The 18,606-nt window shown below is 42.5% G+C and overlaps 1 protein-coding gene across 10 annotated transcripts in view; it reads left to right on the forward strand.

Moving 5' to 3' along the window:
• Positions 1–1,008: 1,008 nt before the first annotated feature.
• Positions 1,009–18,606, forward strand: part of tjp1a (tight junction protein 1a) — a 90,271-nt gene continuing 72,673 nt past the window's right edge. For all 10 annotated transcript variants that reach the window (XM_079497269.1, XM_079497273.1, XM_079497274.1 and 7 more), the window contains exon 1: positions 1,009–1,535. In XM_079497269.1, coding sequence (XP_079353395.1) covers positions 1,512–1,535 — 24 coding nt within the window. In that variant the 5' untranslated portion in view covers positions 1,009–1,511. The remainder of the gene's footprint in view (positions 1,536–18,606) is intronic.

Genomic DNA, 18,606 nt, shown 5'->3' on the forward strand with positions numbered 1-18,606 from the left:
CATTAGTGGTTTCCTGTGAGGTTGCTTATCAACCACAACCACTGCCCTCACGTTCTCTGCCTTGAGAATTTGCTGAGACTTGAGCTACATTTAAAATGTGACGTGTGTGTGTGTGTGTGTGTGTGTGTGTGTGTGCGTGCGTGCGTGCGTGGGTGCGTGCGTGCGTGCGTGCGTGCGTGCGTGCGTGCGTGGCGTGCGTGCGTGGCGTGCGTGCGTGTTTTCTTTTAATGTCAGGCTTGCATGTTGTCCCAGAATCCCAGAACAAGCACGACCCCCACAAACAGGGAGTGGAATTAAGATATATATAAGCCTATATACAGTATATCATTTATTTTTTCCCCCACAAAGAGTAACATCATATTCTCAAATAGGCCTACACTATAGGCCCACTATCTGTGTATGCTTGACTACGTCATATAGTAACCCTGGCCCTGTCCCCTTTTCAAGAACACACATATTGTGTTGACCAATTTGTCAACATGGCACAGTCTATACATAGGATATACATACTGTCTGTACCCCCCCCCCCCCCCCCCCCCCCCACACACACACACACACACACACACACACACACACACAGACACACACAACAAAGCTCATCATCACAGTGAAAGTATAAGTGAACATTCAGCACCAGCAGGGACAAGTGACACCCCCACAACTGGGTCCGGTGCAGTTTATTTTTATTTTTCCGTGATTCCAGCTGCCTTATTAATTACATATATATATAGAAGGACCGAGCAAATCAATTTACAAATTTGCTTTGATCGGAATTTAACATATTCCATTAAAAAAGAACAATTCTGATGAGCTTGATGGAAGTGCCCTAATTTATTCTTCGTCGCGCGCCGGGAACGACCGAGAATAGTCGATCTACAAGTTCACAGCACGTCACATACGCGGCTTGTGGGCTTGAGATTGGCTATTCTCGGCGCGAGACACCGTCGAGCGATTTAGTATATAACCGGGCTTTTTCCAACAGCGGTGGTGTCCCTGTTTTTCCCTCGTTCCACACACCCCTATTCCAAGCAGAATGGTCTGCTCCAGACAGACATGTCACGTTCGCTGCTCAGAGAGGCGAGAACAGGGAGAAGAGAGGAGTATACAAACCGCTGCCATTGCAGTTTATACCAAGTGATGTTGTCTACTCTTCCCTAAGTTTTCAACCTGCAATTACCACAAGGATAACGTTTGTTATCGGCCTTATTCACATTGAATAATCTTTCTTCGACGTGCTATGTATGTGGAGTAAAAAAGTTTCAGCGAGGACTAAAAGGACCGAGGATAAGATAATGAACTTTGGACTTTCCACACGCCTTTTCGTGTCATGTTTCCCGTCGTCGTCCTGGATAGAATAAAATAACAACAGCCCGGCGGCGTGGCGGCGGGCGGCAGCTGGGCGACATTCAGTGGAAGGAATTTTGCTGCACTTTTTTTTTTATCCGAGTGATAATTAAAAAAAGAGAAAAACTTTCAACTTGCTTTTTTGAAGCGGAGCAAGAGAGCGTAAAATGTCTGCCAAAGCTCCAAACAAGGTGGGTCGGCTGGCGAAACTTAATACTGTTAGTTTGGTACCAGGTTGGAGTGTTTTCATTAAAATGTCTGTTCGCTGTGAATGGGAACTGGGAAGAGATGGGTTAATTGTTGTGACTTAACTTTTTTTATCGTCCGACATCATCAGTGAGAGGCACTGGAAGTGGGGGCTCTCTTTCTGAATGATATATATATACCCAACAGGCATTAAGTTAACCTTTTTGCTTTCAATTAATGGTGTTAAGACAGTTAATGGTCGCCGTTAGTGACGGCTGAGTAGACTGTAAATCACCTGTAAAGTGTGCGTGGTAATTATTATGCTGTACGCTCAGAACGAAGAGTCAGTCTACCTGTTGATGTCAGGGTTATGCCTCATTTATACTCCCAAGTACGACGGTGTCGCGTGCCAAGAAAAATAACAGATCTACAAGCCAACAACGCGCCATAGCTTGTAGATCTGTTATGTTTGGTCACGTGAAGCGACATTGTGTAAACTGCACGGGGGGAAAGCCTATTGAAAGTGCTGCGCCGTTAATTTATTTGCGTGTTTGTTTTGTTTGTTTGCTGCTGCTACTGGTATTTGTGCACACTGTCTGTCGTCCCTCATCATAAAGCAAGCCGTTCTGCACCGTGCTGTGCTGTGCCAGTGCCGGGTAGAATAGTAGACAACAAGCCTGCAGAGTTTGGACTGAACTGGGTCAGGTCAGGTGTACTGACTGTAGTCGAGACAAACGGACAGAAAGACATGTCATGATGTCACAATCATATCACACCTTGACTTTGTTAACTCTGACTTCCATTAATGTCTAGCAATAATAATATATTAATCAATTCTGATGTTTACTTTGTGTTATTCTAGAAAACATGACCAGTTGAGTTTTCTAATCTAAAAGGCATGATGTCCGCTAGAGCTTTGGTAGAGCCATATTTACCGTTTGATGTTATGTTAATGAAGGAGAGCAAGAGGCATTTTGGGGAAGTGCTTTTTAATTAGGTCATCCTCATATTAGAGCAGCTACACTACATATATTAACAAAGTAAATATATGCAAGATTGTAATTTCCACCTAGCTGTCGAGCATTTTTGTTTGACAAGTCAGGAATGTATTTGCTGTGTATTTAACTTGCGGTTGTGATATTCTGGTTTGGTCGGTTGTGCCAGTTCAGACGAAACCACCATTGTCCTGTCAGCGGGTGATGTTATGATTTAAAGTAAACACGTTAGTTATAGTAGCAATGACCTGCAACAGTGAAAGAAAATTACCGTAATAAATACATAAATGTAACTTTTATAGATAGTCTGTGATAGTCTCAATGTGACAGCACAGAGAAGAATGCAGGCTATTTTATTATATGTGAAATGTTTGCCCTCTTTCCACGTGGGTCCAACATTGTTTTGTGCTATAGGTCAGTCAACAGCCGTTTTCAGATCAAAGAAAACATTTTTTGGTGATTGCATTGCCTAACATGGCACATGTTTAAATTGATGTAATGTTTGGTCTGAGTGAGAGGTTAATACCTTTTCCACAGCAGACTTGGGGACTGTTATTCAGGCCGTGACTGGTTGATTAGCAGCTCACTGTTCTGAGACAAGAGAGCACATTAAGCATCCTACCCCACTCCTGCCTCTAACTGGCCCTACAGAGACACCCTATTCTGTGGTAATAAAACCCATCATGCATGCATCTTTCCTATGGGAATGGGTATTGTCAGAAATAATCTATTAAATTCATACCACTTGCATTCACCACTTGCTGATGACTCGGACTGTGTTGCCATTCACACAGCTCATGTAATAACTTCTAGTTCTACCTGATAACATGCATACCAGCAATATGAGTCACTTCCTAAGGAAGACTGAGTATGCTGAACAGTAAGAGAGATGATGTGATTCCTGGAAAAGAAGACACGTTGTGGCTGTGCTGTCCTAATGTTTCATAGGTCAAGAATGCTATTCTAGTGCAATACTATAGATGACTCATACTCTGCCTTGGGTTTATAGCTGATGACTGTAAGCTTACTATATAATAATGGTATGTTTCAGCAACATCAATGAATGGGAATTCACAACTTCAACTTTCTTTTCAAGTTATGTTTTTCCTCTTACTGTTTTTCAATAACAGCTACCTTGTGCAACAGTTAGAAACCCTGATGCTAATTGATATTTGGGAGAGTGTTCTTCTTGTGAAAAAGGGGACTGTAGGCAAAGCTGTTTACTTGGTGCCACAGATCCTGGGTGAACCCCAGAATGGGGGGGACAGTCTTGCTTGTTGCCAATGTCTCTAAAGTCGTTTGAAACCACATTAATCCTCTGGATGCCACTTGCATTAAAATAAGGACATTAACTCTTCCACACGACATTTAATGTCTTCATTCCCCCTTTCAGGCTTTGATTCACTCTTGTTTTTAGGAATGCATTTGCAAAGACAGAAGAAGACATGATTTGTAGCACAAGTACCACCTCCAGCCTTTACGGCGGGCTTTTGTGCGCTCAGTGAAAAATGTTTGTATGTCCAGTACCCACTCACTGCAAATTCAGTGTCTCTTTAACTCTGAGAGTGTAAAAATGGGCCCATGAGGGTTTTAAATTAACAGAAGTAAATGAACACTGAGGATTTTGCAGTGCTCCTTTACTGCTGTCCTTATTTTAGATAGACAAGGTTCTATTAATTAGGCAGATGAACAGCGAGCCCAAAGCAGATACTGTTTTGCTTTGGTGATTACACATCTCCTATTAACATCAATGAAGGTGGGAGATGTAATTGGAGGACTGAGTGCTAAGAGATGAGAGGAGAGGTGGTGCATTTGTTCTGTGTCCTTGGTTACGTGTCTATCTCCTTAGAACTCATATCTGAGAGCTGCTGATGAAGTACAGAACAGATGGGGCTCCTTTAACCACATCAACCCTGGCATCTCTATTTTGGGCATGTTATGGGCCAAATTTCTCAAGAAAATATTCTAAGGCCTATGGTTAATTTTATGTTTTACGTTGCCGGTGTTGCGTAGTAAAAATAGCAGATTTGCAAGTTCATGACTGACTATTTTCTCCTCACTGACTGTCAGGATAGTTTAGTATCTAGAGGGTGGAAGGTAGACAGTCTAGTGTGTGTGTGTGTGTGTGTGTGTGTGTGTGTATGTATATGTATGTGTGTGTGTGTGTGTATATATATATATATATATATATATACACATACACTTTTTTATTTTTTTTATTAAAGGGCAATTCAATTATTACCTATTTTTAGGCCGTTTTGCTTTTTTAGACAGGACACTGAAGAGAGGCCGGAAACTGAGGGCGTAAAAAAGGAAAGACACAGTTTTCCAGCTATGTGTGTGTATATGTGGTATCCGGTCATCTACTGGTGTCTTTAGTATCTTCACTTGATTCAGGTGAAGCCACCTTTAGTTGAGCAGGCATGAGATAAGAAGTTTGTCCATGCCCATACAAGGCCTCCATAAGACACGTGGGCAACAGGAACGGAGGGGGTGACAATTTTGTCGGATTCTTTCAGTCGAATTTGCCATCCGAACTGTACGTTCGCCATTAGTACCCGTGGTGACCTTTGTCAACTGTAAAAGGACAGTAGTAAGAAAAAAGTTTTCCTTGTCGCCACACACGCATCTTTGGTTGCCATTGGCTGTTCCACTCACAATGTAGGTGGCATTTGGTTTATTCCTTATTAATCCAATGAATAAAATATAGGGTTTTACAGCTGTTTTGCCGATAGCTTAGAAGTGAAACAAAGTCTCTGCTGCTGGTCAGTGTGCTTCAGACCTGCTGGACTGACAGCATTTATAATTGATTTGACCTTGGCTACTTTTGCGCATTGCACTCAGGGGCATGATGAAATTAATTATTTGGGCGCACCCGTGTTAGATTCCAGAGAGTGGCGTAGTCACTTTGATTTATCCAAAATTATTATATCATGCGGATTAGTCATATCATGCACTTTATGCTCTTCTCCCTATCTTCTTGACTGCATTGATGTTGACTGCACAGTTACGTTTTTCACCCACCTTACTTGTAGCGTGATGTGATGTGACAAGATTGGTTGAGTATTAGTGTCCATTTGGTCACATTTGTGTTGCATTGTGAGGGAGGTACATACACTTGCAACTGCCCTCTAGCGGATGAATAGGTATATAGGCCTCTCGGTAGGGATGCACGATATATCGGCCACATACTATAAGCATCAATTTTATGCTGGCGATGTTGCTGTGTAATATCTGCCGCCTACCAAGATGTATAGATTCTGAAAAGTTATTTATTATAATGAAGATGTATTTGTTTCCCTGGCACAAAAGGGGGAAATCATAACACCAAAAGCTTATTTTCCTTTCGACTTTTCCCTTCAGGGGTCGCCACAGCGAATCATCTGCCTCCATCTCACCCTGTCCTCTGCCTCCTCTTCTCTCACACCAACTAACTTCATGTCCTCTTTCACTACATCCATAAATCTTCTCTTTGGTCTTCCTCTAGGCCTCCTGCCTGGCAGTTCCAACCTCAACATCCTTCTAGGCTTCTACCAATATACTATCCCTCTTCTGTACGTGTCCAAACCATCTCAGTTGGGCCTCTCTGGCTTTATCTCCAAAACATCTGACATGCGCTGTCCCTCTGATGTACTCGTCCTTCCTTGTTAGTTCCCAGAGAGAACCTCAACATTTTAGTCTCTGCTACCTCCAGCTTCTTTTCCTCAGTGCGACTGTCTCTAAAACATACAACATAGCTGGTCTCACCACCGTCTTGTACACCTTCCCTTTCATTCTTGCTGATACTTTCCTATCACACATCACACCTGACACTTTTCTCCATCCATTCCAACCTGCTTGCACTCATTTCTTCACCTCTTTTCCACACTCTCCATTGCTCTGAAATGTTGACCCCAAGTACTTAAAGTCCTCCACCTTCTTCACGTCTGCTCCCTGTAACCTCACTGTTCCACTTGGGTTCCTCTCATTCACACACATGTATTCTGTCTTGCTGCGGCTAACCTTCATTCCTCTCATTTCCAGGGCATATCTCCACCTCTCTAAATGTTCCTCTACCTGCTCACTGCTCTCACTACAGATCACAATGTATGACGACCATGTACAGGCCTTAAAAGGGGCAGGAACAGCTGACCAGTTGACCAACTTGGTCCTCTCCAGCCCAACTATCACTATGAGCCAATGGCCGCACTGCTTCGCTGGGCCCTACTTCGTTTGTTAGGCTGTGATAAGCTTCCATTCAGACTAGTATCAAATGATGTACTGTGGATGTTGATCCACCTACATTTATTACATGCAACATGTGTCCTTTATTCTGTCACATGGCATCCTTCACACACAGATGCAAACAGGAGTTGACTTACTTTAAATTGTTGCACAAAACTCTGGATCTTTGTGTGTAGCCTTTGGAACTTGAAACGGACGTGCTATTTCCACTATAGAACACAACACAGAATCAACAAAACCTGTCCTTTTGTTCCGTTCATCTGTATGAATTCCCCTGCTCGAAAATGTTCATACATTTCTAAACAGAAAATAGTGTAAATGGCAGATCTACATCTAAGGATTGCTGAAGTGAATGGGAGTTGATCAACCCATATGACTTAAGTTAGAACAGCTGTGTTCACCCTGCCATGTTGTTGAGAAGGCTTTGCAGTGTGGTGGTTCTCCTCCTGACCCTTTCTTCCTGTCCTGCTGCATTTCTGCTGTACTTGAGCAATAGATCAACCTTCGTCTTTGTGAACCATGTCAGACTGTTTAGGCAGGGGTGGGGGGATAGGTCAGTAAAATCTATACTTTGAAATATCCAACCTGTCCCCTTATTTAATTTCACAAAAGTCAAGTTTAGTTTTAGTTATATAGTGCCAAATCACAAAATGACACAGTTTACATAGTAGAGCAGATCATGACCATACACCAACAATTCCCCCATGAGAAAGCACGTGAGGATGGCAGCAAGGACAAATATCTCTTAACGGGAAGAAACCTCAAACAGAACCTGGCTCTAGGAAGGTGGTCATCTGCCTTGACATTGGGAGAGAGGAGGACAGAGAGACACAGATGTATTAACTGTATAGCAAACAAATAATAACAGAACAGACTACAGACATAGTCCATGGAAACCCTTGTCTGTAGTCTCAATCCGTGGAAGACTCGAGACTGAGATGTAAAGCACAACAACTCAGGGGAAGAAGTCAAGTTGACATGCATTGATGGGACATGAACGCATACAGAGGGAGAGGACAGATGAGGACAGAGGAGCTTGGTGACTCAGGGGAAGTCCCCAGGCAGTATAAGCATATAGCAGCATAACAACTTAACAAGTGGGACTTAACAGATTTGAGCAAATTTGTCATTGCAACAAATTGATGGTGAATGGTATCATTTTGCAACATGTGGTTGGTATACAACTTTCAGCTGCGATATGACATGAGTGCATTTGAAGATGACTGCTTATCTTTATCGCAGTGCTCCTTCATTGCCTTTTTTGCATTAAGGCCTAACATCTGACATCAGCATTGATTCATAAGTCTTGGAATGCATCTGTGGCAAAACAAATCTGTTGTCGTATATGCTGTGTGTGTACAGATCCCTATGTCTGTTTAGCCTTGCAAGGAGGGCTGGGGGTAGGGAGGGGACCTTGCAAACCACAATGGAGGTAATGCTTGTACATTTATTTTGTCTGCATACATTCAGTGATGTAAATAGGTTTTCATTGTAATGGGTCCCAGGACCCAGGGGTGGTCTTTTAGATGGGCCCCAGTGACATTTTATGAGTCCTACTTCAACAACGTTATAGAGTACAGTACTGAGTACAGTATTGCATCCCAGGACCCCCGAAGGGTGACATGATTTTGCACATTTACCAATATCGCAAAATTGGTAAATGTGTCTCCCTAGTCGCTAGTAAAAGGGAGGACAAAAAGGAAACATGTGCGTGTGTTTCAGAAAGGGGAAGCTTACCTTGTGCGATAATAAAAAAGATCTCCTTGTTATTGAAATGTGGTCTGCTTTCAGAGTTGAGATGATGAGGGTGGAAGGTAGAAAGCAGCTGTTTTTATTTTGAGTCCACCAGAGGACCTAGAAGGGATTTGGATATCAAGGCTGTCTGACTCTGACCTGCTTATCCTTTCATCTCTGCAAGGAATTCCAGGACAGAACCGCACGGCAGGAGGTCGGCGGATGGAACCGAGAGAAGGAGAGAAAATAGAAAATACCTTTTTTTTTTTTTTTTTTTTTTTTTTTTTTGAATGGGAAGAGTGGGGGGCGGGGGGGCAGAGGAGGCATGGTGAGATGGAGGAAGGAGGGGTTGGGAGGGAGAGATGCACTGCCTTTAATCAGAATCACATGGTGGATCTTAAAGAGACCTGCTGCTCTCACCCATAATCACAGCATTATTGCTCAGTGAGTCACTGGAGCATTGTTACTGTCTCTGTGACACACACACACACACACACACACACACACACTTCATTTTCAAAGAACTTGTGTTGAGTTTGAGATATTGCCATATAGGCATGTGCAGTAGGTATCAAGGCCTCAAGAATTCAGATTATAATTAATGATCTTAAAAGCCCCCTTCCAGACTACTTTTAGGCATTTAGCAGACACTCTTAATCCAGAGCGATTTACAGTAAGAAGAACAAAACATGGTAATACATCAAATACATAAATATAGTCATCAAGAATCATACATAAGCTAAGAACTTTACCTAACGGTGGAATATCTATATAATTAAACTATGCGTATACATACACTATAGAGTGCTATGTCTGTGGCAGCGGTGGCCGAACGGATAGCGGCGCGGTCTAGATACCGGAAGGTTCCCAGTTCGAATCAGCCGTCCGACACGTTAAAATTACCACCGCTGAAATGCCCTTGAACAAGGCATCAACCACTACGATGAAATGTGTTCTATGAGCAGGGCCTGGCTGGAAACAAGTTCTTGAGCTTAGCCCAGATACCCTGGGTAAATATAGATTTCATTTCATTTCATTTCATGTCTACATACAATGCTATCTAAGTTACATAAGTTGAGCCTTTGCATACGCCTGTTAGGTCGTCAAGGCTAGGGCAAGGGCTAAAATGGAGTCCGAAGAGGTGGGTTTTCAGACTATGGCGGAAGATTGGGAGTGAGTCTGCAGTTCTGATTGCAATGGGAAGTGCATTCCATAGTTTTGGAGCCAAAGGGGAGAAGAGTTTGGGGTGTGTAGAGCGCCGTCCCGGCGTTTTTAGTGAATATACTTCCAGCTTCCCTGCGATGGCTGATCTGAGCGCGTGGGAGGGTTTGTAGAGGCCGATCAGACTTGCAAGATATGGGGGTACCATACCTTTTGTTGCTTTGTAGGCCAACATTAGAGTTTTGTACTCTGCGGGCAGTGACCGGGAGCCAATGGTGGGAGCGGAGGGGGGAGACATGTGAGAATTTTGGCTGGTTGAAGACTAAGCAAGCTTCAGCATTCTGGATCAATTGGAGAGGCTTATGTGCGCATGCCGGTAGGTAGGCCAGTAAGTAGACAGTTACTATTACCACCCTCATGTTTTCGCTAAACTGGGTACGCTTATGATTTTACATTGTATACCTCTAACTATAACAACCAGAGAGTCTAGGTAAGGGTTTTTTGACTGATTGTGAAACAGGGACCAACCTGGGGATCACTGTTGTGTTGGATGGGGAATGGGGATATGGGCTAAGTGTTGCACAGAGTCTGTCCATTCTTGGCAATGGTGGTGGTTGACAGGGACATAGTCTGATGTCGTTTTCTGGGTCCAACATAGCCCGTTGTTGCGAAAAGGTAAACTTATTATCTTGGCCGTCAACTTTGCGCACAGTCGCACACTATGTGCAAGCAGCTCACTATTGGCCAATCACAGCGGGGCTGTGATCCATTCTCAAGCTATATTATACATATGGCCTGCGGTGGGATCAGTGGGATAAATAAGACGCCGACAAGAGACATGCAGTGTGCACAGTCAGAGATACACACTCGTACAGTTCCCTTTACCATTGGAATATGTTAGTTTAGTATTGTTTTTGAACAAGACATTAAATAAAGTAGCCAGACCAACCAAGCTAGGCCAGCCTTCCATCATTTTTGGCATGACAGGTAGGGATTTATCAACCCCATTACAGGCACAAGGGATTTGATGCGAACGCATGTGTGTACGTGAGAGAGACCGAGAGAGATAGAGTGAGGAGAGCGAGTGCACTGGCAGCGTTGGCTCAGCTGATTCAAACTGGGAAGATTCATCCCAAGGCATGTTATGTGACCTCTCTCTCTCTCTCTTTCTCTGTCTCTCTCTCTCTCTCTCTCTCTCTCTCTCTCTCTCTCTCACACACACACATTCATTTGGATGACAAGGATGCATATCCCCGATGACATAAGGATGCTATAATTTTATAGTATATAAATAGCAAATAATGTTATACAATATGCAAAAGAATTTTTGTACAGTTGGAGGTTTCATTGTAAAATAACTACAGCATGAGCCATAAAGACAGAGGGAGCACATTTACACTATTGGTTTTTCAGGGCTTGTTCTCCCTGAATTTGATCGTGACTCATTATATTTCCGTACCAAAACAGAACAGAGTCTTTATAAAAATAAATAAAAGCAGTGATGTTTTTTTCTGTAGTTTTTTGGTGATTATTTTTAAGTCAGATATACAGTACAATACATGCAGTCTTGTCTCTGCTGTTGGAAACAGAGAGGTAGAGACATTGATGGACTCTCCTGCCAGACTGAGCTCAATGTATGTTTGTCCACTCTGGCACTCTGAGCTTGTAGATCTGCTATTTTTCAATAGCTAAAGTGTAACATAATGCTTAAAACACCAAAAGGGGTTCCCGCCCAAAATGGGTTAACCACTTTCAACCTATTTGGGTGTGATTCAGGATAGAAACTGGGAAGAGATCCATCCCTTTTGAACAATTTCAAAAGTTTAACATTTTTACAAAAGTTAACAAGCTAAGAATAACGAATATAAAGAGGGTTACTTTATTTATCTCACTCAATAGTCAATACAGGTACAAACAGCGTAATGTTAGTGTGGCATGTTCTGCAAGACAGTGCTAACAACAATACATATAGTGATGAAGACATTTTAATAACCGGTAACCATTCTTTTCTGGTTAATTAACCATTAACCGTTACCGTTGTTCAAAAATGCGTTATTATTTACCCATTAAAGGCGTAGTGAAATAAAAAATACGTTTTTCACACTTTTAGACCATATCTGTGGTCATCATATGGGCATACCTAACAATGGATGCCAAAAACATGTGTTTTTATATCAAAAGTCCATAAAACATTTTTTTTAATTACTTCCTGAAAACGAAAACGTGCTGCGTGATGACGTGTAGAGATAGACATCAATAAAAGCCAATAAAAATGAAGCTCACAAGTTTGTTTCCCATGCTTCATTACTCCTCCTCCACAGCTGGTCAAGATGACATCCAGACAGTGTATTACTTGTTTTAAACTTAATCATCACGCTAAAATATAGTATATAGGTTGTGTACAGGTTAGAAATAATCCGCTGGCTTTTTTTAATGTCTCCCTGTCACTTTGTTTACAAACGAAATTCACGTGCAGGAAGTCAGACTTTGAGACCCCATAGCCTGGAGGGATGCGATGCTCTGATTTGGTTCAGAAAATTCAGAGCCAGCGTTTCCAGCTAAAACTTCAAAATAAAATGTCCACCATTTCCGTTGCCCTACACCTTTTAAAGAAAGAAAATTACACTTTTCATAATAAAATGCGATATTGAAAATAAAATAAAAAATATTGTGGCCCTTAATTTAGTACACTTGTCAATCCATTTGCCAGTCCATATACATGGCTCTAAGCTGATCCTTAATAAACATAATTGAATAATGAAATTTGAAATTGTTATCTTGAAGGTACAGAGAATTGAGAGAAATGTATCTCGGTAGTCGGAATCACACTAAATCAAATTGAGCTGCTATGCTTTAGTGCTGTGCACTATATTGAAAATACCGATGTTGTGATAAAAAGAGATTACATAGTGACATAAGTCACAGTCGCATAAGTGTTTAAAGGCTGCATGAAAGTGATAATTTATTGAAAGTAACGGACTGTCTTGGGATTGTGGGTGGGGGGAGGGTGGGATAGGGGATTGAGTTTTATTTTTATATTTTACATGTCTGTCTAATACTTGCCCCTGGGCTACTGTCGAAAAACCTGAATAAAAAGATTTTGAAAAGAAAGAAAGTAACGGACTGTTCTAGCTGTTCCATTATTTGCGTTTATTCATTTAGTTATGCTATAGGCATTACTGTTTTTTTTTAATCAAACGTCTAAATATTTTGTGAAAGCACCAGTAGTCATTACCACAATATCCAATCAATATTAATATCAAGTCCCAAATATTGTGGCATTTGATTTTGTCTGTATCGCCTAGTTGTAACTGCTCTCCTTTCTTCAATACAGACACACATGCTGCTACAAAACACTTAACTCACTCCCTCACTCCCTCTCCATCCTATGTAAAGGAGGCACTTGGTGTTGAGTTGTAGTTTGTCCTGCTCCCACTCATATCACTCCTTTCCCAGTAACCTATTTCAGTGTTATCTTGTTAAAGATAACGATGCCCTTTGCTAATTGCGTCCACCATAAACAAGTCTGAAATCTCTTCCTCAAGCTCTCAGTTTGTTGTCTTTCTGTCTCTCCGTTACCTAAATCTCTGGAGAGTTAGAGCTGTGTTGTTTACAGTTTTCTCATGACAATCGCGATTAACACTGCAGGTCCTAAACCAGTAAACCTGCTATTTCGTCGCAAGTTTGATCTGCACTTGCCCTTTACAAATGGTATGCAATAACCATTGCATTCTTGTGTTGCGTTCACACAAGCAGATGCAAAGATGCAGTCTACCATTCATTGTCAATGGAAGCCATCGACATGACGTTGCAAAGATGGAATGATGCATGTAGCTGCTCCAAATCAACTCACAATGCGTCTTTGCATCGTCTCATCTGCCCGTGTGAACGCACCATTAGGCTTATTAACTCATGCCAAAGAAAGTGACATCACATACAAGGCAATGCTAATACTGTCATGTGGAATGTAGGCTTATTCCCTCCTGGGGTGAAAACAGTTGAGAATGCTGGTTGTTTTCTTAATTCCTTTTTATATGTATCTGTCCTCAGTGAGGGTAGCAGTGGCACAGGAGCCTTGCCGTTTGGGAACCTTATGGCTCCCAGATCGATCCCAAGCTCTTGCTGGATTCATATTGATGCGACCTTGAGCAAAACACTGAACTCATTACTGCTCCAGATGAGGGTGGTACTTTGCATCGTTGCCTCTGCTGTCACTGTGTGAATGGGTGAATGTAATACTCTATTTGCAATTGCAGTTTATGTAAGGAATCAAACCTTTGTCTTCCTGATAACTGATATAACTGATAACACGTCACACACAGACGGAAGCTCTCCCATCAACAACCTGATTGAATGCACAACAAGGGTTTATTTTATTGGCTGTGCCCTAAACGTAACTATTCCTTCCATTGTCGACTAAAATGTTGTAATTAATTCATTTGCCAGTCTGAATGGTTGAGGGTTAGAGCGAGCAGTGCTTTGTAGATGACATTTATGTATGATCTTGTCTGTGCTGTGCATCTCATAAAAGTATGCTTAAGACCCCCGCCCCACTCTGGCTCTCATCTCACGGCCAATGGTAATTGCATAGCCAGTTAAGTGGTGGGAACATGACTGTTCCACCAGTAACTCATTAATTCACTATAGATGCTGGCCCACAACATGTCTATTGTGGCAGAGTCCTCAGAAGGCTTGGGAATGCTGTGGAGTGGGCTTGGCCTCTTGTTTTAGTTGCACCATGTGACTCTGCAGGGCTGTGAGCTGTGGTTCAGAATTGCACAGTGATAAAGATTATGAGCAACTTAAAATTTGAAAGGCATGTTGTTATTGTTTTTCTCTCCCCCCAGAATGGGACAATCGCATCACCCAAAATAAACGTTTTCACTGTCCAGTACATTCAGACACTGATACTGTATCTCTTGCAAAATATTTTAGATTATACAATCAGAGACAAACTGAAATCTGTCGTTATTGTTTGCTAGTTTTGGCTATTCTTTCTACTGTAAGGGGGGCAAACAAATGTTGTCATGGACCTCCTGCTGAATGTTCCCTTTGTTTAACACATCTGTGTGTGTGTACTGGCATTCTCTCTCTCAAGTGCTTTAGCATGTTTCGTTGCTGTCAATCCCAGCTCAAGTGCGATATGGAGCTCTTTAGCTTACTTGCATGTTCAGTGTTTTGGTTTTTCTGTCATTGACTCACCCACAGCACTTTTAGCTGATTGCAACAGCCTATCCAATATTCAGAGATTGACCTGATCTGACTTTGACTGTAGCCAGATTGTTATGACTTTTACAAACAAACAAACAAATACATAATAATAATTCAATTTACCACTCATTGTCAGTTGTGGCTTGGAATTTCTTCAGTGAAATAACTGACTGCATTCATGTGCTGTGTTCGTGCTCCCATTATACTGTACATATGCACTGTTTTCAAAACGGTGAGGAAATGAGAAGCAATATATTGACAGAGATAAACGGAGGGAGAGATTAGAAACAGCGGGAGAGCGCCAAAGGGTGGAGAGAGAGAAAGCGAGGGAAACACTTTGGAATGAGAAACAGGCTGTGAGAGACGGAGTTGGGTTTTGTCTCCTTATCAGCACATTCCGTGCGTGCGTGCGTGCGTGCGTGCGTGCATGTGCGCTAGCAGGAGTACTGATAGCCATGTGTCCACTGATTGGGTAAAATCCAAAGGTTTCTGCAGTGGAAGTATCTGTTTACTGTCCTGACCACCTTGGCCTGTACAAATAAAGTCACAAAAACACAGCACAACAGACAGAAGAGTAAGAGTGTGTGTATTTATGTAGCAGGGTAGCCCTGTTTGTAGTGTAGAAATTTAATATCCCCCTCCTTGACCAGAGAGGGTATTCCTGTTTTGCTGAGCCATACATGTCCAGGATTGCCAGGCAGGAGAACTGGGCTGGAATCCAGGCGTTTAGTCGTACGCATGCGCGCCGTGCACGCACACTATCGACAGTATTTCGAGTTATTAAATCCATATTTCTTACAACCTTTGCTTAAGAGATCCAACCGCTATGCCCATATATGGTCATATGCATATATGGGACCAACCGACTTCACACTTGGCGCTCGCAGCTGCAAGGACACGAGGGAAACTACCACCGTAATCATTACGGTGGTAGTTTGGATATCCAGTTGTCCAGAACCAGCATATATGGGCATTCTAATATATAGGATCTCCAATATGGGCATAAAAGGGACAAGGACTGAAAGATACAGAAATCTCCATATACGGGCATAAAAAGGACACAAACGGGTACAATGACAACGCCCCCGGCACTATATGACTTGGACAACAATATAGGTTGTAGTGATGCGCCGGCCGGCTTTTTTTTCATAACCTGGGGGGGTCAGTGGACAGCCTGCACATCAGCCCTGTGGAGCTACACTGCTTAGCGGAAATAATCCTCATTTTACAGGGCCAGCACCTGATCCCAAAGACCCCTGATGAGGCTGACTCCACATGAGTGATTATACCATGTCCTTCATGGTTGGGTCACCTACCAGGACCACCGGGTCCTTATTGCGTATAGAGAAGGCCATGATGCTGTTGTTAACGGTTAACCTACGATTTGTTTCATGGGGACCTTTTTCGGAGTGTTGTACAGTAAGTGATTACTCATCAGGAAATTTACCGACAGGTTACAGTAGTATCAACTATGACCTATGAGTTCTCAAATCATGCCATGTGGATCAAACGACTAGCCAGCAGTGGGTATATAGTACTAAAACGGACTAAACATGATACAACATCATGCAGCCCTTCCTCTGACTGCAATTGCTGGCTTTTTGAGATAATTAGCAATTCAAAACTCATCACTGCTGCAATGGAGTTCGAAAATAAAGTCACTTTTGCAATATTGAATTATTAGATTTAGCTATTTGCTACGTACCTTGCTTTTGGAGGAGAAAAAGTAGTATTTTGAAGTATGGTAATGATTACTTATGCCTGTTGCAGTGGTGTCAGAGTACATACATGTATACATAGGGGCATTACCTTTAGTCCACCCGACACTGTAACATGTCATCGTTACGTCACCATCGATAACCAATTATACCCTGGCATTGGTACATATATTCATCACGTCATATGCTCATATGTCTATATGTATGTATATGTAATTTCTGAGTGATTAGTGGTATAATGTGGTTACTCGGGTGGTTTGATGCGTATGTCCCTTTTTTTTAACCCACCTGACACTGAAACATATCATCATTATGTCACCATTGTAAACCAATTATACCCTGGCATTGGTGGACGGCCGGTCTAGGATCGCTAAAGAAGGAAAGGCCGAGCCAAAATAATAATGAAAAAATAGTAATCAGCGATCCGGTTTGATATCAATAATAAAGCTTATCAGACGGAGCGTTCCGCCAAAAGCAGTAAGTCTGTTAACATCGGACAAGCGATTAAGTAAATTGCTTAAAAGTTGCACTACTATCCATCCAGACTCATCCTACTACTCATCGTACTACTCATCATGGCGTCGTACCAGTAAGACGCCATGAGCGCATGCGTGCACACATCCGCATGGTTGATGGCAGACAGCTGGGTGAGCGCTGGCGCTTTGGCATGGGGGGTCAGATCAACATATGGAATGAATTCTGTACTGGCCATATATGGAGCGTGTCTTGAGTGTACAGGGTTTGATGAGTGGCCGGCTCCATATATGCAGATCTAGGTGATGATCCAGTCTTCTCCATGTATGGTTATCCAGGGTTAGATGAGGTCAGAGTTGTGATCTTCATATATGGGGAATCAGATGGCCATATATGGAGGCGTTAAGGGTCTCCATGATGTCACAGGGCATATGTGGTGGTGTGACGGACGTGAGACGCAGGATTTCATAGTAAATGCGACCTTCGGTCGCAATAAAACAGTAACCATCAAAGCATAGACAGCACTCAACATGTAATGTTATGTGACCATGTGCGTATAATATTAAATATATACTAACTTAAAAGTTTTATATGATGTAAAAAAAAAAGAGGGGGGGGGGGGGGGGGGGCGTGTCAAATAATCGATAAATAATGACAATGAGCTGTCGATAATCGATTTAGCACGTATGTATGTCTGTATGTATGTAATATAATCTTTCAATTTAAGAAAATGTCATATTTTCTAAAATATTAGATTCCAGATCTACAAGCTGTTCTGAACTTGTTGATCAACTATTTTCACTTTGTAAGAAAGACTCCCTTCCTAGAAATGTAGTGGAGTCAAAAGTACAATATTTCTATTTGATATGAAGCAAAGTCTCGAGCTTGTAAAAATAAAATAATAATAAAACATTAAAAATCTCCAGTACTTAAGTAAATGTACTTGTCTCCCACTGCTCAGGGTTCTGTGACAGAACACAGCTGACACTAATTGATCTGGGCATGTTTGAGTGGTCAGCACATCATCGCTGGCTCATGCCCTGTTGTATCATCATAATCATCATCATCATTGTCTCCACCAGGCCGAAGGCATGGGGAGAGAGTATGTTCTGTTGTCTCCACCAGGCCGAAGGCATGGGGAGGGGAGAGAGTATGTTCTGTTGTCTCCACCAGGCCGAAGGCATGGGGAGAGAGTATGTTCTGTTGTCTCCACCAGGCCGAAGGCATGGGGAGAGAGTATGTTCTGTTGTCTCCACCAGGCCGAAGGCATGGGGAGAGAGTATGTTCTGTTGTCTCCACCAGGCCGAAGGCATGGGGAGAGAGTATGTTCTGCACTCCGTCTGTCTGTGTGTGTGTCCTTCCATGGGGAGAGAGTATGTGCTGTTGTCTTCACCAGGCCGAAGGCATGAGGAGAGAGTATGTTCTGTTGTCTCCACCAGGCCGAAGGCATGGGGAGAGAGTATGTTCTGTTGTCTCCACCAGGCCGAAGGCATGGGGAGAGAGTATGTTCTGTTGTCTCCACCAGGCCGAAGGCATGGGGAGAGAGTATGTTCTGTTGT

Source organism: Electrona antarctica (assembly GCF_951216825.1).
Source record: "Electrona antarctica genome assembly, chromosome: 3".
NCBI lineage: Eukaryota > Metazoa > Chordata > Actinopteri > Myctophiformes > Myctophidae > Electrona > Electrona antarctica.